General features: G+C 44.9%; 1 protein-coding gene across 1 annotated transcript in view; it reads right to left on the minus strand.

Moving 5' to 3' along the window:
• Positions 1–758: 758 nt before the first annotated feature.
• The window catches only part of LOC142767897 (uncharacterized), a 59,920-nt gene continuing 33,522 nt past the window's right edge, over positions 759–27,156 (minus strand). Inside the window, exons 2-7 of the mRNA XM_075870141.1 lie at positions 20,411–20,504; positions 18,191–18,345; positions 11,034–11,081; positions 2,833–2,868; positions 2,028–2,160; positions 759–766 (exon numbers count right to left, since the gene is read on the minus strand). Coding sequence (XP_075726256.1) covers positions 759–766; positions 2,028–2,160; positions 2,833–2,868; positions 11,034–11,081; positions 18,191–18,345; positions 20,411–20,504 — 474 coding nt within the window. The remainder of the gene's footprint in view (positions 767–2,027; positions 2,161–2,832; positions 2,869–11,033; positions 11,082–18,190; positions 18,346–20,410; positions 20,505–27,156) is intronic.

Here is a 27,156-nt window from a genome sequence, read left to right on the forward strand (position 1 = left end):
ATTTTACCAGCTACGTGAAAATTGGAATGACATTTCAGATGACCGCCGTCTATTTAGCTGTATATTTAGCATTCTACGGTGAGTATTGGAACACACCCCTTGTCTGACGGGTAAGGATGTCTTGCATCGATAAGGCAGGCACGTGTACACAAAGTACAACAACGCCATCTTGAGTACAGCAGCCCTCGTTGACGCATTGTAAAGAGAAAAAAAAGCCGTAGTTTAGCCGCAAGGGCGAATATATGGTTGCCATATATCTCTATCTTTTGTGCGCCACAGCGGCGGCCGGTCGTAACAGAAGAAAATAGAGCATTTTTTATGTAATATTTTTTTTTGTCACTACAGTCAACTGAAGAACCCCTCACCTATCTGTCTTTGCCCTGGTGTCTTTACTTGACTCATAGGGCATGTTCTCCCCACGCAAGTATTTAAAAATAAACAATTTTGCCATTAGATTTTTGGTTATTTATATATCTGTCCGCATATTGTTAGAATAAAAAGAAATCAACAATTGCAATGTAACTTCCATGATCACTCTGAGAGCAAGGAGAATACTAACGCAATAAATTTGTCCAGACCAATTTATTTAGTAAAATTTATTTTGAAAATAAGGTAACCTAACCCCAGCCGATTGTACATTATTATAAGATGCACTTTCTGAAGTAGATCCAGCAAATGCTAAAATGAATTTATTATTTGCGTATATCCACCGATGTCTTCAAGAGAACATCACGCTTCGGGTCTTCAAGAACATTTTTTTATGGACCTGCAAAAAAAGAGTTTTTTCTGATTGCCAGTACTTACATTCGAGTGCACGTAGGGAAATAAAAGTAAAAGAGACTGTTTCTACTATCATTAGTATTTACATAAACAACTAGAGTCACGGGTTATTACGGTTTCCTGCCTGCTTGTGTGTCCCCCTCTTGAACAACGCGTGAACTCTGTTCAATTGCGCACATTTATTATTTACGTTGCCCTTGGGCAAGCACTTTAATCTTGCGCCAGCGTATTTTCCGGTCTCCTCCTAAAATCGTATTTGATGCCTGTCTGGTAGTATTCATTTCATTGTGAAAATCTCTGCCTGTAATAATCTGCTGTAAATGTTTGCCAATATAAAGAAGAAATGCATATGATTCAAGCGCTATTCGCACATATCTATTTACTATACTTTACTCAGGACACGGCGCCACCAACAGAAAGTATGAAGAAAGAAACTAGCGCTTGTACATTTCTTCACCTAATACAAAACTTACATCGATGAAACTGGCATAAATTCATGATCATAAACCATTATTTTGGATAATAAATTCTTAGCAGACTAGAATAAAATAAGACAACTAAGTAAAAAAGGCCAATGAGGTGGCGACGTTGCAATGGGGCTCATTCTGGAAATGCCCTTGGTATAAAATATAGAACTCTTTTTGTTTCAAATTGTGTTGTGATAAATTAGTACATCTCTTTATTGCGGTAACAGTTAGATGCACACTTTCAACAAATTAGTACCGTCACCGTTATGTCCCTATAAGTCCAACTCGATGGCATTACCCACGCGTCCTATGTTCTGCAGGCGGAATAAGCTCGGAAACAGGGGCGATAAACGCAACTAAAGCTGAGAATAAATGAGCCCACCAGGCCCCGTAGAGTTCTTCGACATCCGTGATAATCATTCATTGCGTCCTTCATTCCCGATCAAGCCAGTTGCAAATTGATTCTACTTCCTATCCGTGCTGTGTGCCTATCTTTGGTGTAGAGAATTTTCCTGCTCTTCATCTTAGAAATTTTGGTGGTCGATTTCTAACCAATTTTCTTTGATGATGATCTCTCAGCATGCCATGACATAACATCTCTCCATATTTAAAATGACCGAACCAGCTATGCACTGTTAGCTGTAGCACCTTCGTGTTAACTCCGTAGCATACAACGTTTATGAGAACTGCCTCAGCTACTTCCATACTATCAATACGCCAGCATGAGAGCTTCATTACTTCTGATAGAAAAAGCTTACGTGGCGATAAACACACACTTACACCTGAATAAGAGCCGCAAGAAACCTGCAAACAAGTTGATTCCAGGAATAGGCTCAAGCATTCGAGCGACGAGGCACACAAGGCCGTTCATGGATGTTCCAGGGTTGGTCGTTATTGCGGACGTCAAGAGGCACTGCGGTGTACGAGAGGTTAAAGCAGCACATGATATCCCATTCTAACTATTTTTTACACACGGCACTTTGCACCTAAAACTCGCGAACAGAATTGGACAGAAATCTTTACCATAGGTATAACGAACAAATTTGCTGAAGTTTTTTTGTTTGTGGCATCAGAGCGTGCACCACTGTGGTTGACGCTCATAATAAATATTCAGGAAATACAAGACGCTAAAATAAGCTTAGACCAGGTAGTGGGAATTAAATGGCTTTGCCGTGGGTCTACCATATTAATTGCCATCTTCTGTGAAATACATCGCCGAATATTTCCTTCAAAAGCATAAAAGAACATCCAAACTACAATATCGCGAAAGAAACTAAAGTAGCACATGTTGATTTTTCTTCTATAAAAGGAAAAGTAAATGTACTGTGAAGCATTTGTTTTGCGGCTCATTACGATCATTTTTATACAAATAGGGCCAGTCTCTGGCTGAGAGGTTTTTATTCTGTGAGCGTGTCACCCTGGTGCATAAACGGCTAAGTGGAAACTTAAACTTTATAAGATTGCTGGAACAAATCTTTTACACTCTTCGCAGTGGCCATGCTTTGCATTACCAGGATTAGAGAATCACGCTTAGGGTAGTCCTGAAGAGATATGCTCTAGGTGAAATTGAGCTGAGCACGGTTACCGTTATGGTGTTGATCGTATTGAGAAGCAGTTGATCCTGAAAAACAAACAAACAAAAAGACGAACCATTCAGTAAAAAGTGGTAGCTGACCAAGAACAGTAGAATAGTGTGTCTGTTTGAGAATAAATCATAATACCTTATGAATTATTGTGAATTCTGCAGAATACTTTGCCTAAAATTTATATTGCACATTCGCAAACAAAGTACGGTGCATTGTGTTTGTAGCATGAAGTTTCTTGTATAGCGGCACCATCGCTTTACTGAGCAGCACTGTACTATCAAAGAATTGTAGTGTAAGTTTTTGCAATGCTTTGGTAGCTTTGCATTGGGTGGGACCTGTTCCAAGGACTGGTGCAGCTCGGCCTGACTAAGTACATTTTGAAAGTTTTCCATCGCACACGGTTGGAAGCGATATACGGTTATAGTGACACTGTAACACCCTTTTTACCATCATCATGACATTCTGTATAAAGTAGACGGCTCATATTATCGCACCGTGCGTCGTATGTTTCATGTGAGATAGAAAGCGTGCAATTCCAGCCGACCATCGCGCTTCGAGCGTAGAGGAAGCACGGTCGTCTTCTATTGTCGCGCGAAAGGGCCATGTGGGTATCCCGCTAGTGAGGAAGCTGCATTACGATGGCGACAGCAGCACAATTATTGCGAATATATTGAAGAGTCCTTGAAACAGTTTTTCAAGTAACCATTCAATGCATTTACTGGAAGGGCCTATTGCCTCATGAATTGAACGCCGCAAGTTTTTAAGATTCCGTCCAGTGTGAGTGGAGTTGTGAAGGTTTGTCGCAAGCTGATTGCATTCTCTCTTCTCTCGTCCCGACGAAAGCACGAAAAGTTAAGCTGGGAGGAATGGAAGCAGCAAATGAAAAAAATCATGCGCGCCGCGTGACCTTGAGCAGTTTATTCCTTTTTTTTCTGCGAATGCGCAGCTTTTTCTGTGTGAACGTGCGCGCATGCATTGGCAGCCTCCCGCGGCGATCGCTGTAACAAGTGAGCGCGCCATGTTCAAATTAGCCAATGGCTGATAAATAGGTTTGCTAGGCTTGATTTTCGGGCATATTACGTGATTTGTCGAGAAAAGAGAAAGCAATTTTTAGCTGTCTGGTACTTTACTTTGAATTCTAGGCCACATGCTGCGCAATATTATTCGGCTCGCGTGTTCTTGGTAGCCTCTACTACCGATCGGCAGCGTTTTCTGGCCATGCTCAAAAAGCGCCAGGACGCCAAAATGCGCATGGCTGGGCCCAACGCGTCCGGAGCAGCGCGTCAACGCAGGGGTTTCTGAGCCGGTGCCACTTCCTAGCGAGAGACAGAAAGAGCGTTGATACGCAAAGCTGCGCGCCCACTCTCCTGATAGAAAGAGGGCGCGGAGCCGCGTAAAAATTCCACGCGATGTCGACTTGAAAGAGGTGCTTCTGGTTAGGCATTTCGATGCCTCATCAAATAGGATATTTTACCGATCGCATGTCGCGTCGTGGGACCGAGTAATGCAAAAATTACTATCACGTGATGAAGCCGTCCCAGATCGGCAAAACCAGTAACTTCTTAATGAAGTGATCAGGACTGCACACTGAAATCAGGAGACGTAACGTCACACGATGACGTTATCACATCGCGACATAGCTTCGTCAAAGGTGGTCTGATCATGGACGTAATGCGAAACTAGGTGAGGTGACTACAATCCTTGAGGCAGTGCAAAATCACCTTAGGGGCAGAAACCTCATGATGGGTGGCAGGGTGGCATCAGTAAGTCGGTTGAGAGGAAATAAAAAATACCTTTTTTTTCTTCGAGTCGTAATATGCAAATGCATACTGAACTCTGTGAGCTTTTTCATTAGTAGAGCGAGCTTGCTCACGCCTTGTCTTAAGAGAGATTACCAGATGTCTTTGTCATCTACACACGCTGGGCTCTGACCTCTCAATATGCGTTAAAACGTAAGACAGAGCACTATCTAGTTCACTCGCTACCAAGGTAACGGTGCCTTAACCCAATGCTCTGCTGAGTTATGCCAAGTCGCAATCAAAACAAGTTAGCGGCTAACGCCGCTTTTGCTTATGTCGAATTCTATACTTCGCCCCTGCAGTGAAACAGTCTATTTTCTGAAGCTTCTTGAAAAAAAAAGACTTAGGGAGAATACTCATTGGAATTTGGCGCCTATGAAAAGGTCGCGATGAAGTTAAAGTATGCGAAGTTTCCTGAACTAATGAGTAGGTTACCTTGTCAGTTCATTATTGCGCAAACGTATCAGAATCTAGATATTGCCACATGGTTTGCTTGGGTGAGATCGAAGAGTGAAAGAAGACAAAGACGATCTCTCTGAGCCGCTGCTTGAGTAGTCGACTAAACGAGCCCATTTTTTATCAAGTTTGTCGAGAGTAACGTGACAAGACTGGTGGAGTTCCTGGGTACAGCGTCTCGCAATCCACCCGATGCCCAAGACCCCGTCCAGCAGCCGGAACACAAGCCCTGCACCCGTGGACACTCCTGTTCATAGAGTAAGCCGCCGCCAACGAGGCCTACCGCCTGAGACACCAACCACTGACGCAGCGACTATGACTTCGATACAAGATTCCATGCAAGCTCCGACACCTTCCACGCCGATCTACTGCACCGTCCAGAACCCGCTCATGCCTAGCCCCTTTCACCGAGAGCAGCATGAAGATGTTGACGACTGGCTGAGTGAGTTCGAACGTGTCGCAGCGATCAATTACTGGGATGACGCCGCGAAGCTCCGGAACGTGTACACGTGCCTAAACGACGGTGCCAAGACGTGGTTTTTGAACAGGGATGATGTTCAGACACCTTGGCGCGAGTTCCAGCGTCGCCTCCTGGAGACATACAGGAGTCCCGACCGCCGCGAACGGGCGGAGCGTGCACTTCAATCACGCATCCAGATGCCCAACGAGACCGTCTCGATGTACGTCGAGGACATGACACGGCTTTTCAAGCGAGCGGATTCTGCTATGGCAGAAAAAAAAAGTTGCGCCACCTCATGCGTGGTGTGAAGGAACAACTTTTTGCTGGTTTGGTGCGTAGTCCCCCCAAAAGTGTTGCTGAGTTCCTTACTGAAGCGGCAACAATGGAGCGAGTACTGCACCAACGGTCTGCCCAGTTTGACCGTCATGTGAATGCTGCCTCAACTCCCGAAATTTTCGCCACCCCTGTGAGCAAGAGCCCCGAATGGATTCGCGAGATCATTCGATCTGTCGTCTGGGAAGAAATGGAAAAGATGTACGGGACAAGGCAAATCGATGTTGGTTCTATCACCAGTGTCATCCGCGACGAGGTCCAGCAGGTGCTGCACGCCCATCGTTTTCCGCCCACGTCAGTTGATCTGGAAACGGCTCCTGTGTCTACTGACAGTCGTCGTCGTACGTACGTGGAAGCCTTGCGATCTGCCACTCCTTTTCGGGTCAAGGAGTCCCGATCCAGCCAGTGCCGCACGTCCCGATCCAGACAGTGCTGCACGTCCCGATCCAGACAATGCCATACGTCCCGATCTAGACAATGATGCCGTCAGTCGCGATTCAGTCAGCGCACGCTGATTTGGACATCGATAGTCGCCGTACACCGACGCGCAAGTCTGATCTCTGGCGTACGCCAGACAGACGACCCCTCTGCTATCATTGCGGTGAGGCTGGTCACATTTACCGCGAATGCCCATACCGGCAACTTGGACTGCGCGGATTTTCCGTCAATTCCCCTCGTCCCCGAATTGGTCAAAGGCCAAGGGATATCGAAGAATAGCTCGCGCAACAGCGTGCACCCTTTACACGACGGCAATCGCGGTCACCATCTCCGAGGAGACCCGTGGCCACTGGGCCACGTTTTGGGGTGACGGCACGGGAACGCTCCCCGAGCCCTCGTCGGGAAAACTGAAGGCAGCGGCCTTCGGGGGCAAGGTCGCTGGGACTCAAAGTGCGGAAGACCTCCCATCGATGCTTGCACGCAACGCCGAAGGCATTTCGTCAGACAATAATCGCGGTGCCGAAGAAGCGCCGACATCCGCATCTGAACCTAGTGACCGCGTGTCGCTTGACATACCTGTGCTGGTTGACGGTCTTCAGGTCAGTGCATTGGTAGACACTGGTGCAGACTATTCGATCATCAGCGGGAGGCTAGCGAAAGATCTCAGGAAAGTGATCACGCCGTGGAATGGAACGCGAATTCGAACAGCTGGAGGACACGTTGTAACACCGCTGGGTCGCTGTACCGCAAGAGTGAAAATTCGTGCGTCAACGTTTGTGCTCAGCTGCCTCGTTCTTCCTGACTGTTCGCGTCAGCTGATTATCGGCATGGACTTCCTTCGGGAATACGGTGCCATCATAAATCTCCGTGAGCGCATCGTGACCTTCTCGACTCAAGGCGCAACACATCGAGACGCTGATAACTGCCGTAGACTTGCGCTGCGTGTTGCTGATGACAGTGTGACGCTGCCACCTCGAGAACTGTTCCCATCGAAGTCACTTGTGAAGACTTCCAAGACGGCGACGTGGTGGCTAAAAGCAACTTATCACTTCTGCTGCTCCAAGGTGTATGCGCCGCCCGAAGTGTTGTGCGCGTCCGTAACGGACAGTCAACGATACTAGCTACGAACTTCAATTACGAGCACCGGCATCTTTTCCGTGGAACCACCCTAGATTATGGAGAACCTGTTGCCGACGTCACGGAGTGCTTCGCGTCCGAGGAAACGCATGAGGATAAAGAATTTCTAGACCACATCGACATTAATTCGACCCTGTCAGACGAGAGAAAGGCTGCACTTCACGACCTTTTAAGGGAGTTTAGATCTTGCTTCGCCTCTTCTTCTAAAGTCCGTCAAACACACCTCACGAAGCATCGAATTATTACCGACGATGACGTCCGCCCCATCCGGCAGCAGCCTTATTGCGTTTCTGCAAAAGAACGCGAGGCTATTCAGACACAAGTAAAAGAGTTGCTCTATGACGGGATTATTCAACCATCCAGCAGCGCTTGGTCCTCACCAGTCATTCTAGTAAAGAAAAAAGACGGAACGCTGCGATTCTGTATTGACTACAGGAAGCTTAATAGCGTCACAAAAAAGGACGTCTACCCACTTCCACGAGTAAACGACTCCCTCGACAGGTTACGACGTGCGAAGTATTTTTCGTCCATCGATCTAAAGAGTGGCTATTGGAAATTGAAGTGGATGAACGAGACCGAGAAAAAACCGCTTTTGTGACTCCAGACGGACTTTACGAATTCCGAGTTCTTCCCTTCGGCCTCTGTTCTGCACCAGCCACTTTTCAGAGGATGATGGACACAGTTCTCGCTGGCTTGAAGTGGCAAAGCTGCATTGTCTACCTCGATTATGTGGTCATCTTTTCCGAGAGCTTTGAAGAACATCTTAAGCGTCTGAGAAAGGTTCTGAAAGCCATTCGCACAGCTGAACTTACGCTGAAACCCCAAAAATGCCATTTCGGCTATGAAGAGCTGAAATTTCTGGGACATGTCATTAGTGCAGATGGAGTGCGACCTGATCCAGACAAAACTGCTGCTGTCGCCGCCTTCCCTGTCCCATCAGATAAAAGAGCAGTACGCCGTTTCCTCGGCTTGTGCGCGTATTATCGCCGATTTATCGCTAACTTCTCTAAGATAGCTGAACCTCTTACGCGACTCACCCGAGATGACGTACCCTTTACTTGGGGCGCAGAACAAGATACAGCGTTCACAGAGTTACGACAGAGAATGCAAACAGCCCCTGTTCTTGCCCATTTTGATGAGGACGCTGCTACAGGAATTCATACAGATGCCAGCAACGTCGGACTTGGCGCTGTCCTTGTACAACGACACGGCGGCGTTGAGCATGTGATAGCTTACGTCCGTCGTACTCTTTCTCGAGCTGAGACCAGCTATTCTACGTCAGAAAAAGAATGCCTCGCAGTCGTGTGGGCGACGACCCAATTTCGGCCTTACCTCTACAGTCGTCCCTTCAAAGTGGTGACTGACCACCACTCGCTCTGCTGGCTGGCAAATCTCAGAGATCCATCCGGTCGTCTCGCACGGTGAAGTTTGCGTTTGCAGGAGTTTGACATTACGATTGTGTACAGGTCAGGGCGCAAACACGAAGACGCCGACGCGCTTTCTCGAGCACCTGTGGGGAACGCTGTCAGGGGCTCCGAAGATGAAGATGCCTTTCTCGGAGCAGTTAGTGACTCCGAATTTATGTCAAAGCAGCGGGCAGACGATGAATTACGCCCAGTCATTGATTCCCTGGAAGGCCGCAACTCTCAGGTCCCTCAACACATTGCTCGCGAACTGTCCTCTTTTTGTCTAAGAAGAGGCATACTTTACAAGAAAAACGCCCGTGGTAGCGACAAAGCCTTCCTACTCGTTGTTCCTACCGACATGCGTGATGAAACCCTCCTGGCGTGCCACGACGAGCCCACGTCAGGACATTTGGGCTATTCGCGAACTCTCGCCCGAGTACGCCAACAGTATTACTGGCCGCGACTATCAACTAGTGTACATCGATATGTGAAAGGATGCCGTGAGTGCCAGTGCCGCAAGACTCCGCCTGTGAGACCCGCGGGCCTGCTCCAGCCGATCGCACCACCACGGACACCGTTTGACCTCGTGGGAATGGACCTTCTCGGGCCCTTCCCTTTGTCGTCCTCTGAGAACAAATGGATTATAGTTGCGACAGATTATCTTACGCGTTATGCTGAAACAAAAGCGTTACTCCGTGGCACCGCCTCTGAAGTCGCGCAGTTCTTCGTGCACCAAATCGTCCTACGGCATGGTGCCCCGTCATGCGTGATTACGGACAGAGGGACGTCGTTTACAGCACGAATGATGGAGGACATTTTTAAACTGAGCTGCACAAGTCATCGAAAAACAACGGCTTATCATCCGCAATCCAATGGACTGACAGAGAGGCTTAACAAGACCATAGCGGACATGCTGTCAATGTACGTGGACGTACAACATAAAACCTGGGACGAGATTCTTCCATACATCACGTTTGCTTATAATAGGGCAACGTAAGAAACAACGCGATTTCCGCCTTTCCGACTTGTTTACGGACGCAACGTGCGAACCATGCTCGATGCTATGCTTCCGTGCGACCAAAGCAATGAACTTGCTCAAGATGCTGAGCAATACACTCAATACGCTGAAGAAGCTCGTCAGCTAGCTCGCATAAACACCAGTCACCAACAAGATACAGACGCACGACGTTACAACCTCCGCCATCGAAATGTCACCTACCACCCTGGGGACCGAGTGTGGGTGTGGATCCCTGTCCGGCGACCAGGCTTATCCGAAAAACTCCTAAGCCATTATTTTGGACCGTACAAGGTTCTTAGACGAATCACAGATCTTACCTACGAGGTATTTCCGGACGGCGCAGCGTCTTCTCGTCGACAGCTTCGGCCCGAAACCGTGCATGTCGTTCGGCTGAAGCCCTACTTCACACAGTAGCCCCTGTGGTTTCACGTGCTACGACATGCCGTGACATTGCGTTGCTGCTGCTGTTTGTGTTCTCCTGTGTTTTTATGCCCTTTCTTTTTGCGCTTGGCGGAAGCGTTGGCGAAACTTCCTCATTTGCGCTGCGAGTAGTGGCACTCTCCCTCTTTTGGTTCTCTATATCTGCGTGTGTATACCTTCATTTTTTTTTATTTACGAGCATCGAGTCGATGCTTTCAAAGGGGGGGACTATTGCCACATGGTTTGCTTGGGTGAGATCGAAGAGTGAAAGAAGACAAAGACGATCTCTCTGAGCCGCTGCTTGAGTAGTCGACTAAACGAGCCCATTTTTTATCAAGTTTGTCGAGAGTAACGTGACAATATTAACCCGTATTGGTAAGGCGAGCTTCGGGTTTATTCACTGCAAAGTTATTCATAGCTTCTCAGTTTGAGATATACGTGGGGAAGGGGGGGGGGAATAAAGTTCGGATAGACTAGCGTGATGAAATGTTAGTGCGCGCTTTCTTCATCAAATTACTGGTACCATTCCGTGTTTTGAGTGGCTTCCGGTAAACACATTATCAGCGTGTTATGGCCTCCAATATTTTTGCCATGTTGAAACTTAGGATGCCCATATATTGCATTTTACAATATTAATGTCACATTGGGTCACTCGCACCTCCACACAGAAAATGGAGGGGATAACAGAGTAAGACAGTACACAATGATGATATAAACAAATACAAATACTCACCGTAGCCTGGGATCCGTTCTGGCATAGAATGAGCGTCTGGTTTAGGCACTGCAAAGGAATGCAAAATTTTACTGTATGACTTGAGATATGCCCACTCCACATTAGTTGCCGTTGTTATCGAATGAAGGTGAAAAAGAAAGGTAGTAGGTGGCGCGCAGTGGATTTCAATGAAGATGAATGAAGTGGCAATGACGTTACAAGAGAATAAAGTTATTGAAGGAAATGGGAGTAGCGGCGGAAGCATGCAAGAGTGGGCGCAGTGGTGAGTTGTGGGAGTAGGGAGTAGTAGGAGGGGAGAGATGAGTAGCACATATCTCTGGTTGGATTTATCCTCTTTCTGTGGATGGATCCCAATACAAATATGCGCGACTTCTTCGACCACTAATACTATTCACAACTACTACAGTAAGATCTGAAATCAATGACGCTCCCGGGACGTAAAAACCTCGACCAAGAACAGCTTAGTTCTTAGAACAGTTAAAAAGCACTCGCGAAAACAATGTGGGCAGCTCATCATCCTGATAATCACTATTCTAGACCAATTTGGGTAGCGGTATTGTTAAAACTCAAGGTGGCCTCGATCAATGGGCCTGAAATGCGGCAAAACAGAACAAAGCTACCTCGTTTATTCCAAGTATGATAAAAAAGCACGTGGAGAACTGTCTTTACTGTGATTAAGCAGATTTGACTTTCTGAGACCGGCAAAAATATTAGCTAAAGCTAACCCAGCCTCGTTGAAAAGGACCCTTCAGCGTTTGTGATAAACTTGTACAAAGGCATTACAGGGGTAAAACAAGCCAAGATGAATAGTTACAGAACAATTAGAGGTGTCCGCGTAAAGGGCATAATTCATTTAAAGAAATAGAAATAACCATGAAAATTGCAAGGCATCGCAGAAGCACAGTGCAGTGAGTCTCTAAGTCGTCGCTTCCAATCTAGGCGCAATAGTTCTGTTATACACATTACGCGATGGACTACCTAATTGGATGCACGCAGTCTACGTCACTGAATTACAGGCTGGATTGCTAACGACATTTTTTTGTGTCTGTTACCACGTATTCCACATCGGCGTAAGCGCGCAGCAGGTTTCATTTATTTTGAGTTTTTTATTTTAGGCCCATGAGGGCAGACTGTAGTCAGCCCTCATTGTGTATTTGTATGTATTTGTCAGATCGCTTTTAAGAATGACCCGGAAACATTTGGAAATATTGTATTTGCTTACAACATGTCACAGAATGCTCATGTTTTGTACCCGCATTTTGGAAAAAAAGTGTTATTGTTTGTAGCTGAAAAGTAGAAAATAATTCACGTCTACTATTTATCGTAGTTTTAGTAGAACAAATATTCTTTCATCAGGAATTTGAGTTCGGCACAAATGCTTTTTTATAGGTGACCTGCTTCAGCTACCATAACCAAGGCCCAAATATTTGTGCGGTAACCCGTTAGTTGAGAACTGCATTAGCACACGCTAAGCCAGGGAAGAGAGAGAGAGAGAGAGTGAGAAAGAAAAGGCCGGGAGGTTAACCGGATATTCGCATCTGGTTTGCTACCCAGCGCTGGGGGTGGGGAAGTGTGGGCAAGAAAGAGGGATTAGATAGAGAAAAAAAACGCACGCGCACTCATAAAAAAAACAAAAACACACAGGAAGGGCGTCCCAGCTACAACCGTTCAGCAAGGCCGGTCAATCGCAGAAAGTGCAGCAGTGCTTTCAGGGCCCTCTTCTGTGAAGTCGCATCCTGACGATACTGCAGAATTTCCCGCTCCAACAGAGGCTGATCATCTAATTTGTTGAGTTCCCTGTGAAGGCATAGTCGCCGCCTACTATACGCTAGGCACTCACAAAGAACATGTTGAATAGTTTACTCCTTGCCACAGAGGCCACAGGCTGCGGTGTCGGCCATCCCAATGCGGAAAGCGTACGCGTTGGTAAATGCAACGCCCAACCACAGCCTACATAACAGGGTCGGGTCTGCTCGGCGAAGCCTCGACGGGATTTGAAGACTTAGCGTAGGTCAAGCGACTACAGTCGGGCATGCTTGAAGTGCGGCTGATTCAATTGCGATGTGGTTTGCCGGCGAGCAAGTCTGCGGAGCTCTCGTGCAGCATCCGTCCTAGAAAGTGGTAGTCGCAGTTTATGATCTTCTGTGTGGGCTGAGCGGGCAGCTTGATCAGCCCGTTCATTGCTGATGATTCCGCAGTGACTGGGCAACCACTGAAATGTAACTTGGTGCCCTTTCTCAGTCAGGTGGTGTATAGCCTCTGCTATCTCTAGTACCAGCTGCTCGTGTGGTCCACGCCGTAAGGCTGATTGTAGAGACTGCAGTGCCGCCTTCGAGTCGCAAAAAATAGTCCACTTGCGTGTAGGTTGATCAACTACAAATTGCAACGCGGCACGAAGTGCTGCCAATTCTGCTGCCGTTGATGTTGTTGCGTGAGAAATCTTGAATTTAATTGTCGTGGCCAACCTTGGTATCACTACTGCTCCTGTAGAGCTGTCCGGCTGAACCGATCCGTCAGTGCAGATATGTGTGGAGTCTTGATATTTCTCATACAAGAGAAGTAGTGTGAGCTGTTTAAGAGCCGGTGACGACAAATTGGACTTGTTCTCGACGCCAGGTATGTTAATTATAATCATTGGTTGAGCGAGGCACCATGGCGGAGTCACAGGTCTAGCGGCGGGAGAGAACGAAGTTGGGATCGACTCACCATGTGCGGTCACTGTTTTGCAGTAAGATGTGCATGGTCGGACCACTGGTAGAGAGGCTAGGTGATGTCGAGGGGTTCGAGCAAGGTGTCGTATATGTGTCCTCAGCACTTCCACATTAATGTGGGTCTTGATGAGGTTGTCCCTTGTGATGGCGATAGTTGCCGCTGTTGACGCACTTTGGGGCAAGCCTAAACATATCCGGAGTGCTTGAGCCTGGACACTTTGAAGCATTCGTAGGCTTGTTTTACTTGCGTTGGTTAACACAGGTAGGCTGTACCGAAGTAATCCAAGGAAAAGAAACCTGTATAGTCGCAACATAGCAGTTGTGGACATTCCCCAGTTCTTTCCAGCGAAGAACTTGAACAAATAACAGATGCCTGTCAATCGCCTTTTCATGTATGATACATGTGAGCTCCATGAGAGGTCTCTGTCAATTATAACACCTAGGAACTTGTATGATCGGAGGTAACGTATTCTTTCACTGTTTATTAGAACGCTGTAGTTATGCATTGGTTTGCGCGTAAATGCCACTAGTGCACATTTCTCAGAGGAAATTTCCAGACCTCGTTGACGGAGGTAAATAGCAACTTGAGTGGCAGCTCTCTGAATTCGCGCTCGCAGCTGTAGACGTGTTACTGTAGACGTCCAAACGCAGATGTCGTCCACGTACATTGACAATCTGACAGTACTTGGCAGATGCTCATTGAGAGCTATTAGCGTCAGGTTGAATAGTACAGGGCTAAGTATGCCACCCTGGGGAACACCATGGTGGCTGTAATGTAGCGAAGTGTCACCATCCTCGGTTCTCACGAAAAAGGATCGCTCAGAGAGATAGCTGCGTAGCCACTGAAACATCCCACCACCCACTCCTACCTCCTTGATAGCGGTGAGGACAGCTTCATGTGTGACGTTATCGTACGCCCCTTTAACATCAAGAAATAAAGAAGCGCAGAGAAGCTTACGGCCTTTTTCGTGTTGCACGTAGCTGACCAGGTCTATGACGCTATCGATTGATGACCGGCCACGGCGAAATCCCGTCATAGCGTCCGGGTAGATGTTGTGATGTTCCAGGAACCATTCTAGCCGTTCAAGTACCATCCTCTCCATCACTTTGCCCAAGCAACTAGCCAGTGCAATCGGGCGGTATGATGTGAGCACCAATGGTGACTTGCCAGGCTTCAGTAATGGAACCAAACGGCTGGTCTTCCAGTTAACTGGGAGGGTGCCCTCTCGCCACGAGTCATTGTATATCTCGAGGAGGGCACTCCTCGCACACTCACCAAGGTGACACAGTGCTCTGTATGATATTCCATCAGGCCCGGGTCCTGATGTCGGTCTACACAAAGCCAGTGCTGCTTTAAGCTCATGAATAGAAAAAAATTGGTCCTAGTGGTGATCGTGTGATGTCGTGCCACCACGTGAGAGCGTGGAGATGTTGGGATCTGCGAGTTGACCAGATAAGTTGGCACAGAACTCTTCTGCCACGTCGACCTCGGATCTCTGTTGATAGAGGGCTAGAGCCTTGAATGGAGACTGCTGAATGGGAGATGTCCGGAGCCCTCTTATTGTCCTCCACAAGTGTGATAAAGGCTTGCGAGGATCTAACGAAGCGCAGAAGGCTGCCCAACTTTGTGACTCTAGCTTGTCTATGCGGCGTTGTATCTTCTTCTGAAGACGTCTAGCGATTCTTGCGTCGGTACCTTCGTTCCGCACGCTGTCGGAGAGCCCGAAGTCGTTCTAATTTCACATCGAATTCGGTTACTCTGGAAGAGCATGTGAGGGTGCACACTGTGTCTTGCACTGTGGACTTGATCACCTCTTCTAAGTCAAATGAGGTGTTCTCTTGACAGCGTTCTTCCATGAGAGATTCAAACTTGGTCCAGTCCACTCTTTGGATAGTTTCGCGTACCTTGCAAGTTGATAATCCTCTGATCTTGACATATGTGGGAATGTGGTCGCTCCCATGTGTTTCTATGTCCGCAAACCATCCGGCACATCTGACGAGACCTCGAGAAGCAAAAGCCAAGTCAATGCAACTGCTGTAACCAGGGCCACGTAAAAATGTTGGGCTGCCATCATTTAACAAGCACAGCTCGTTGTCTGAAGCAAACGTTATCAGACTTCTACCCTTTGCGCTGATCTTCGGGCTCCCCCATAGCGTATGGTGGGCGTTGAAGTCTAAGATGATCACCCATGGGCCAGGAGTGGATGATAGGATGTGTCCTAGTCTTCTGTAGTCAAATCTACTTGATGGCGACAGGTATGCACCGACAACAGTGACAGTAAGACCCCTTTTCTTCACTGTTAAGCATATATATTGGTTATCGTGGTCAGGTGGTACAGGCCGAATAATGTAGGTCAGGTCACGTCGAATAAGCAGCAGGACCTTGCTGTTTCCACTATACCAAGCCGACATAAAGGATTAGTATCCGGAGAGTCTAATAGCGCTCGATAAATTTGGCTCGCAGATGACGATGATGCGAAACATATTGGTGGAAACGAACCGACGGAAATCTGTAATGCGTGATTTCAGTCCCCGTGCATTCCACTGAAAAATTGTTGCTTTTTTTACCTCTTCCCTGAAAGACAGTGGCTGGTGGGCCATTATCTACTCAAGAGCCACCAGTACTGGACTCAGAGCGTCCAGTACTTGAAGTGCACTTTTGGCTGATGTTGTGCGCATGTTAGTTAACACCGTGCGAATGGCATTACTTATGGGTCGAAGAAGAGCAATCACTTGCTTATCCAAGTTCTGCTGCTCCTCTGTTGTCGCAGCTTGCTCTGATGAATGCGGCTTCTGATGTGGTTCTTCCACAAGTTGCGTGCGCGTAAGTGGCGGCCAATCTTCAGTAGAGAAAGATCTACTTGTTTTCTGTCTTCCATCGTCTGCGTTCGCCGCGGTGTACCCTGCAGTGGGCGCCGTTCCCAGATGCGTTGGCTTGCTTCTTGTAGTTGAGTGCGTTCTTCGCGAAGATCTTCGACGGTGACGTCGTCGTCTTCGCCGGACTTTTTCCGCGGCCTCTTTGTGGGTAGAGCTGTCTCGCACCATTTGTCTAAGAATAGTAAACTCCTTCTTTATGCGTGGACAGTCTTTGGAAGATGCACTGTGGGCACCTTGACAATTAGGGCACATTAGTATGGTTACGCTACATTTGTCCTCGGTATGTGGTTCTGAGCATCGGGGGCACACATCGGAGTTCCTGCACGCTCCCTGCACATGGCCGATCTTCTGGCACTTATGACATCGCATAAGTTTTGGAATAAATGGTCGGACCTGGTGACGAAAGTGGCAACCTTTACATGGGAGGGGAGACTGTCCCCTTTGAACGTAATTCTCACACAATGTGTGTTACCAAGACGGCTGACATCCACAATGACGTTATCTTCATTTGCCGGTTTTATTAGCACTGAAAGGTCCGAGTCTGGAATTTCAGTGGCGATGTCATAAATGACTCCTGTTGAAGTGGTGCTATCAGCTGGTATTATAAACTTGACATTGATTTTACCCAGTTGCGTTACTTTCTGAAGCGCGTTTAGCGCACGTGGATTCAGCACATCGATTGCCAAGATGTTCTTTCTTGCGTTTAGACGTATTTCTTTGATCTAATTTGGCGTAATATTCTCGAGATACACAGAGAGCGCTTGCCTGTTCAGCCCGCGTAGACTGTCGGTAGCCTTCAGTGGCACAAACAGGATAGAGTGAGGCCATCGCTGAGGGGCAGTTTTCACGGTAGTCGTGCTTGATGCCGAAGATGCATTGACGATCCGTCGTTTAGCCTTGCGGTACAAGACGGGTTGGAAGCCGTCGTCCGAGGACTCGTCGCTTGATGCGGAGTATAGCTCAGTGTCCTCACTCTCACTAAACGCGTTTCCTCGCTTCCTCGAAGCAGTCCCAGCGGTCAAACAGGACTCGGACGGTGCCCCGTGAGGTTTAACATCCATCACCACGATATAAGAGGCGATAGACCCCACAACTGCGGCGAAAAATCCAGAAAAGCACAAAGACGAGCAAGATGTGTTCCGTAAACGAATCACTTCGTCTTCCTCCCCTAATCTCAAAACCAAAGCCAGGGAAATTAGTTCAAATGCTTGCATGGATCAGGAAGTTTATACAAGCAAGAGAAAAATCAAATCAAGCAAGCGTTAACCCAACGAAGCTACAAGATAAATTTACATAGGTGTCTCTTCAATTCATCACAGCCCAAAAAACGACCACCAGTGCTTTCATAATACTAATAATAATAATATTAATAATAATAATAATAATAATAATGTTTTATTTTCATCTGAAGGACAGCTGCAGGTAAAAGCTGCTCTCCGAAAAGAGGCAGCTTGGCAAGGCCCACAGCCACCATTAAGCACGATAGCAGTGGCAAACAGTCAGCAATGTGAACTCAACAACAACAACAAAATAAGTTATGATGGTAATGCAACAAAAAGCAATACATACCCTGGATACATTAAATGTGTCCGACAGTGAGATGGAGATTGGAGCGGAGCATGTCTGGTTCCCGGTCAGCAACGTGGTGCAGCCGGGAAAGGCCGTTGAGCCACCCAAGGCGCAGAGTGGCGTCAGGGCACTTTGCATACTAGTGAGTAAAGAACCTGCAAAGTAAATCCCGACCGCTTAGAACAGCAACAGGTCTCTTCAGCATAAGACAGTATCAATACCACAAGAAGTGCTTTTTGAGAAACTGACAAGGAACCTTTTGAACCCATCCAAAGTGACTCGAGTGATAAAGCCATACACTCCTTTGCCTTCTCACTTGATTGTATTGATCGCCCACCTCCGAATACTTTTTCAGGTCAGCGCGTTTCTTGGTTGCCTCTAAATTTGTTGTAGAGCGAGCTTTCGGGGCCTCATGTGCCTTCGCGATCGGCTCAGCTATGACCAATGGACCATGTCCTGCGATGAGCCTGCTGTAGAGTCGTAAGTATGACACCATGATGACGCCAAAAAGTTTTGTGGTCTGTCGCATTACAATAGTGCCATACGAAGACATTCGTACGTTACAATAATTTGTCGCAACATTTCATAGTCTAGACGCTGATGGTCATTTTCGTATTTCATCAGCCAACTAAGGCTTTCGCTTTTCGAAATGCTTTTATTCACCGCTTCTATCCTGAGATGAATCTCCCCAAGTTCTTCGTTTCAGCGTTGCTATTTTACAAGCGTATGCCGGAAGGCTTCAAAGAAACATCCTGTCCCATTCATTTTGGGAAGTCTCCCATGTCATTTTTCTTGAATGATTATGGCGTCCATGTCTGGTGACATTCGAGAAAGTTCCAAATGAAATACACCTTCAAAGCAGCTTGAGAAGTTGGCCCTGGGTCTGTATTTTCTGCATTGTTCAAAGTAGCAGGATTGTATTTTATGTAGGTTTGAATATTGACCACTGACGTTTGACGGAAATGAGAAAAAAGTCATAAAATGCACTTTGAATGTAATAGCCAACAAACACCGCACAGACACTGAGTTTTCCGTGATAATTCTTGTTTACAGCGTGAGCAGAGTCTTTATTTTAGCGCATCAATACGCGCCACTTAAAAACTATAGCAGTAGTAATTGAAATCAGAATAGCAAACCGTAAAAGAGTGCAAAAATGAACAGCCAACCCCTTTGCTGCAACAAATTTTAAACACAAATTACGAGATCATTGACGATAATGTCGGTTCGTGGTAATCGAAAACTTTTGTGTAATTGTAATATCTATTCTGCTTTCCGTAAAACAGACTTCACCTTATAGAAGGATGCTCTTTTATTTTTCTCATTACAACACGGTTCATCAAAGGTACTTTTGCTAAAATACGATATTCGCATCAGTAACGAAAAGTCAAAACCTAACATATTAAAAGGGCTTCTTGCAATGTGGATTCTTCCCTATCATAAAATGGCATAACCGCATGAAAATTGCGTATGTACGCTCATTCGTGTGTGCATGAATGCGCGTCTGTACACGCACTGCAATAGTTGATTACATCTCGCTTTCATTCATTTTCATTTCATTTGCTTGGGCAATTATAACGAAAATATTTGGCATTTAACATTTCAAAGCCACGATAAGCCACGACATAATTATTAGATGCCGTATTAGACGGCTCCGGAAATTTTCAGCATCTGGGATTCTCAATGAGCAACTAAAATAATAAGGCACTTTCACAAGACTCAAAAAAGGTGGCAAAAGAAGAGTGTCTCCTGAAGACTCGCTAGGCTTTTTCGAACTTCACTGGACTATTGCACGGACGGACAAACGGACCAACCAACCCTCCAACAGACAGACAGACAGACAGACAGACAGACAGACAGGCACGCAGGCAGGCAGGCAGGCAGACAGACAGACAGACAGACAGACAGACAGACAGACAGACGAATGGATGGACAGGCGGACGTACAGACGCAAAGAAAGACAATCACTTTAATGGACATTCACTTGACAATTTTGAATATATCAACGTCTGAAACTTTGCGGAATATTGCAAAAAATACAACTTACAAAGTTGTGTGAGGACTTATAATACTTCAAAAGTTTTGTGCTTCCTACTTTTATCTCATGAGTGTGTGGCGCAACATTAACAAAAAAAACATTATGGTAAGTAATGTGACTTCGGCATTCCCGTTTGAAAATGGAGCTTCCTTCTTGCGAAACAAGCGAAATATTGACAGACTCACCTAGTCCAATTGTCCTGAGGACAATGGTGATGACGTCAATAAAGGCAGTGACGGCTCCTAAGCCACTGGTTGAAAACAAAGGCGTGAAGAGACACTGCGTCGAAGAAACGAAATCGGACAACAAATGTAGGTTCATAACTTCTAGTCTATCACAATCATTCGTACCCGATGATACAGTTTCATTGGGGTCAGTTGGAGACTGATGCATACAAACATAGCACGGCAAACTTGGTGACGCATTCAACAGGCCTACTCCAGTGCCTATGCCGACCTAACTGTGACGGTAACGTACCGTTCCAGTTATGACTATTAACACAATATAGATTGCACCATAACGCGAAAAAAAGCAGCACAACATACTTGAGATGATAACAGGAAAGTGTTTGCTTTTGGCGTTAGAATATCACTATAAATGCTGCTGGAAGACTGTATTCACAAACTATAAAGCCAAACAATACGGGGGATGAGAGAACGCTCCCATTGGGTGACGCTGTGTGGGTGGGCAGTTGCTCCAGACATTGATGCGCTTCAAGCTCGCTCACACCTGCTACTATGGAGCGACGGTCACATGACCAAGTTATGTAAGAAATGGTCAAATATGGCCGCAATGCAACTGCTTTCGATTAGATGCTCGGCGCTCAATGTTTCAGCGATCGCAAGACTGTGCTGACAACATTCGCAGAAACAGGACGTCAGCTTATATAAAGGGTCAATGGCAACGCCAGCCATTATGAAAGAAAAGGTGAATCTGTGTGGCGATGAGTGTTTGCCGTGTGCACGTGTGAACATTGTTCCCCAGTGGCAGTACGTGACGTGAGCAGTGTGAGTCACTGGTGTGAACGAGACTTTAAGCAATGCTCCGCCAGTTCCTTTAGCTACATGATTTAGCCCTTTTTATATTTTGCGGCAGCAGATAGCTGCTTCGGGAGGTGTTGCCGTCAGTTCCGGTGTGAACTTGCTTTTCGGAAAGGGCTTTTGCTGACGCTTTCTGGGCCCGTGCTTCCGCCAAAGTATCTATAAAATATGCTGTCGTTGTTTACAAATAGGATAAACTTCATGCAACGTGTAGTCATGGAAAATGCCAGTCCAAACATATCTGCAAACAAATATGCCAGGCAACTGCAGCTGAGGGGGCCGCAGCAACAAACCGGAACTTCCCAATGGGGAGTGCCTTAGAGTATAAATAAATCCATTCACCTTTCTCCCACATTCAGCCGCCACATGTGGCAATACGTTAATGAGTATCTTGGAGTACTTAACATACAGCAAATTGCGTCAATGCGGTATAATAAAGCAATATTTATCATTTTCTGCTATCGCGAAGTATTCATATTTGACTCTCAGAAAGCTACAACACCCTTCTAACCAGGATAAGCGGTCTGCGGCGACGAATGATATAAAGTAAAAGGCGCTTACAAAAACTAACAGACAGATTGAGCTGCCAGTTGTCCAATTTAGTGCGCTAAACATATTTCACGGGGTCCTCACAACAAGTACGTAATCTTAGCACAATGGGCGAGTGTCTCATAAAATTTCATCATGTGTGTGTATGCTTCGTTGTAAAAGAGCCCATTATGTTTTGTATTTATTGAATGCGAGAATAAATAAAGGACAAGATTGTTAGGTAAGCGAGGTGATTGCGCTGACCTGATCTTGTTATTCACATAAACTTTGCAGCAAGTAGCCATTGTGGGAGAGCTTATTTGGCACATTGAAAAATTATTAATATGCACACAATGTAACGTGTGCGTTCGTGCCACCGTTCTTCCATAAGATGGTCAGAGTGATTCTTCCATTATTGATAGTACCTATAAACATTAGCTCCAGCTCTACCTTGCGCAAAGTCTTTTAAGTAAATCCACTAACAACTTTACTTTGGGGAATGGTGTGCAAAAAGGAAAAAAAGTCTCCACTTCGCCCCAGGGCAAAGCCATGAATGCATTAGCAAGGAGTCAGAATATCACACGAACAACGGCAACCAGATCAATACATGAATGTGCTGCAGCGATGTGCTGTCGCATGCCATGGCAGCATAAAAGAGGGCGCTCAAAAAGATTGCATATGTATACTGTGAAAAGCGTGAACTAATAACTTTCATACTAATAACATTCACTGGAGGATTCTGCTGCAAATATCCACATGCAGAAGCGCACGTTTATTTTCATTTAAATTGCAGTATACGTAGAATGACTGTTCTGAATTTCCTGCCACGTAGTGGTGTGTATTGCCAAGTGTGCCCCATGTTTTTTTTGTTTTTGTTTTACTCTTCTACAGCATGACTGATACTAAGGGAGAAGGGGACGCTATAGCACGCGTCTCTGGAGTAGTTTTATATTTGAAGGAAAATGTAAAAGCGTTGCTGAGAAAAATACGCCAAAGCTGTTTCGAGATTTTCACACCCCGGTAAATAGTGCATAGGAATCAATCGTCGCTATATCACTGGTACAAGCAAGTACGTGACATTGTTGGCTAGCACAGCGGGCAGTGGAGCGAGGATTCGCAGGTTCCGATTCTCGGTATGCTGCAACTTTTTGTTGCTGATTTATTTTTCTTTGTGTATTTTTACATACCTACATATCAACTTATGGGACATAAAGGCGACGTTTAGTATCAGCTGAGAGTGTCCGTATAACTTTTATCAGAATGAAAAAAAAACTATTTGATCCATATAGTTACTTATTTGCTTACCGATAGCAGCTTAGTGAGAGCCGTCACAAGTCCACTCTGTGGTGTCATATGAAGGGAAACAACATAAGCACTGTTAATACAGATTTTGATGAAACCGATATGGCAAGACTGTTTTTGAAAAAAAGTTAGCATGCTTTCATAAGTTTCTAAATATTTAGGGGAATTCGTATATTGGACAAGTGGTGCACTGACCGCCATCTCCGCAATTTCAACGTCTAAGTATGTTTCACGCACCAACACCTAAATGCGACCATGCTGACAATGATTTTCCGCTTTTCGGGATTATAATTTGTCACAAAAAAGATTAGAATATTTGGATAAGGTGCATGCTCTGGCACAAAGAAATGTTCGTTTAGTTGAGTTCAAGCTGACGCCATATGTGCATACATCTGAGAATAGGGTATAGACAAATTGGTGGGTGAAGAAGGAAAGTAGCTGTTATGCACGACTATTGCTTCTGAGGAATAAATAGAATATTCTGTACTGAGAAGTAGTTAACTAGGAGAAGTTTATGATTTCAGCAAATGCGCAGTTAGGTTATGTTTAATTTATTTTGCTAAGAAACATGATAACTAATATTGACATTGATAGGCATGCTCTGTAAGCTCGTTCCATAGCTGTTAATATATTGACCACCGGTAATGTTGAGAAAATTGTGGAGCACTCTTAAAATTGTGTTAAATTTATTCAAACGGTGCATATGTAAGCACATAAGTGCTGCGCAGAAAAAGCGACTGAAGTATTTTCAGAAACTTCATTGTCATACTTACCGCAGATGTGGAGCAAAAATTAAGGGATGTCCCAAAGCACTGTAATAACATACAACAATTAAATTAACGCAGACGCAGGGCACACGAGCACAGAGTGGTTCTTGTGCTTATAGGTGCACGAGTAAAAGACAAAAAGATAGTTATTCAAATTTACATATTTTTACTGCCATTCACCTACATGATAGTCGGGAAAGAAAGAGCAGAGAGAAAATATCAAAAAAACCAAGCCACTAGTTTATTCGAATATTATTTATCATCAATTCATCGCGTATAATTTTTACTGATTGCGCTTTTCAGTTCTCGTTTTACGCGACCGTCAGTGGTCTTAGCGTCACGGCTGGCTTTTAATTTTGTACGCATAATTCTAGCAGTCCGAGTTGTATGAGGAAGCCTAGACATTGCCCGTTCTTAAGCATAGCATCGACCTCTCACCCTAAAATTTACGACTCGCCCCTGTGACTTCAACCGTGTTTCAGTGTTCTCAAGCTTTCAAGTATTGGAATCACCCTGCCTTATTTGCCCTATACATGAATGTTGCAAAGTTTATTATGAAGCAGAATCACTTGTTTAGCAAATTAGTGGATGTTCAGCGTAGAATAATTGACAGCGCTAGGCATAATGCACAGACACAAGATAAGGACATCTCGCCTAATTCACACCTAAATTTATTATGTATGAAGGTTATCTCACGATGCTACAAGAGCTCACATTTACCAAAAACTTTTGCGTGTAAATCGCTGCTTTTTTGAAGGTTCTTTAGGTTCTTTAGTTTTTTTATGTTCTTTATCATGACACGGCCTAACGTGGTGAACGAAATGACATCTCTTCTTCCTTTTCGGCCGAGGTAGAATGACAGACATTTAAAAGGGAGCATGATTTATACTGCCCCAGTTCTGGAAAAGATTGCTTGATTTTATGTAAGCATTGAGTCCATGGGAACACGCCTGTTTAACATATGAAAGCTTACAAAAGAACATTCAGCGTGAAAAAAATTTTAAAAAATCCCGCATAGAAATTGTTTTGGCACAAGCGCATTCCAGTTTACAGGTGTAAGCTACCCAAATCTTTTAGCGAGCTGAACGACTTCCTTCTTTCTATTTCGCGGATAACTTTACAATTAGCTCATTGGAAAAACAATATAAAAATGCGAAGCAAAGACACAAAATTTCAGTCTTATATACTCAAGCAACATGCCATAGTAATATGTTATAGTAATACAATGGAGTGTAATTGTTTTAGAATGTGCAGTTGCGTAAAACAATGACACATTAGCAATTACAAGTTAGATCACGACAAACATAGACAAAAATATAGGGGATCTCATATTGAGTATTTTTTTTTCAACAGAGAAGATATAGGCTGACCTTCGAAATTTCGGTAACTACTAGAAACCGCCTCGGTACGTGCGCCAAGGAAATTGTGGAAAGCCCGTGCAGCATGCGAGGTCTTTAACGAAAACGATGATTGGAGAACCGGAGCACGCAAAACACGTGTAAGAGAGAGTGAAATAGGAAGACCGAGAAAATGGAGGGAGAAAAAAAAGGTAATACAAGGAAAGAGACAAACAAGAATAAAGAAAATTATGGACGGAGCGAGGCATGTGTAACACGTGAATGATAGCGACGGAAAGGTAACTAAACAGACAAATAAAAAACAGAGAGAAAACCAGGAACAACCACAAAGCGATAAAACGAAATAGGAAAACAAGTTTAAACAATAGGTAATGATACAGAGGAAGATGTAGGAACAGAAATAAATAAATAGAACAATATAAATAGAGAAAGAGAAGAAATAGAAGGAAAAGGAAAAGATAGGAGTCATAAATATAAACAGAAAAATAGAAAAAGAGAAAGAAGCGAATGGTGAAGAAAACATGGAAAACGAAGAGAAAGAGAACAAAAAGAGACAGCTTGATGTCGCGATGGAAATTATTCAGTAAGGAAACTTAACAATGATGTATGGGTGAAGCCATTTTTTTTAGTTTTCAAACGTGTCACTGTACGAATAGTGCTGCGAAAGGCATTTTAGATTGAAAACCATTCCTGACTGTCGGGAGCTTCTAGATTAGACGACGTGGGTAGTGCTCTTGACAAAAAAACTTTCGAACTGCCCCTGTGCAGTATGTTTCTTGGCGATCTGTCAAATGACGGCTCAGTTCGTACGATACAAAGTTCAACATACCTGCCCAAGATTCAGAATGCTTGGTAGTGTGACATTGATGCAGTTGCCTAAAACCCCGAAAGTGAAGGTTAAGGAAAATGTCATGTAAAATTGAACATATATAATTGACGGTTCAAAGCTCAGTTATAGCTATTATGACACAGTTGATTCTATTTCCGCTTTTTTTGCGTACGACATTCACGCATATGCACCATTGCGCGATTGTTTCACATTCACGAATTGTGCTCTTGTCTCTGAGAACAACAGCGCATAACTATGCATCGACCGAATGCGGGGTTATATTTCCTCCCTGCACCGATTGTATATTAGTGCACATGTGTTTGCACAAGTTACAGATATAGTTTCAATCAATATTAGCAAATGTGAAATAAAAAAACAGAGAAATTATTATGGTAGTATGGAAAGAAAAGAAATTTTTTAGATGACTTTATTGGAAACATTTAGGCGTACACAGAATAGACGAAACGTGAAAGGCATGACGGCAAAGGGGCGCGAATTTACAACTGAGTTAATGGAATTAAGCACGCGAAATGTATATATCCCAGGGCAATTCGATACATCTCCAAGGTTGAGTAATATTCTTGGGACAGCTATGTAGATGTTTAAAAGTATCTGTGATGAAAGCTATAACCACGATATATTTTCATCACCGTTTCTCATCAGGAAGCTGCTGTAGGCATCGTTAAAAGGCACTACTTTCATTCTACGTGTTCAAAAACTCTCTATAATCTGGCCAACCAGAGAGCCTCGACAATAGATCCGACTTCGAAGTTTTGTTTGCAGTCAATACGTTTCATGCACACTGGTATACAATGAGCCCATATACAGGCTAACGGACTGAATTGTCCTGTAATAATGTATTCTGTATCCGTTGGTAATAAATTTAAACTCATTTGACTTCATAACTATGCTACCTCGCATTGCGACTTCATGCTTTCCGACAATGTTGCTAAGTTGTCTACCGTGCTCTCTTTTTCTCGTTTTCTTGTCACAAAGTGTCTTGTACAGCCAAATATAGATGTTTTTTTTACGTTTTTAAAATAAAATTTTGGTCATTGTCTTTCCAACTGCGAACAAAAGACTTGAATCTACAAAGTACCAACACTA

Source organism: Rhipicephalus microplus, chromosome 7 (genome assembly GCF_043290135.1).
Source record: "Rhipicephalus microplus isolate Deutch F79 chromosome 7, USDA_Rmic, whole genome shotgun sequence".
NCBI lineage: Eukaryota > Metazoa > Arthropoda > Arachnida > Ixodida > Ixodidae > Rhipicephalus > Rhipicephalus microplus.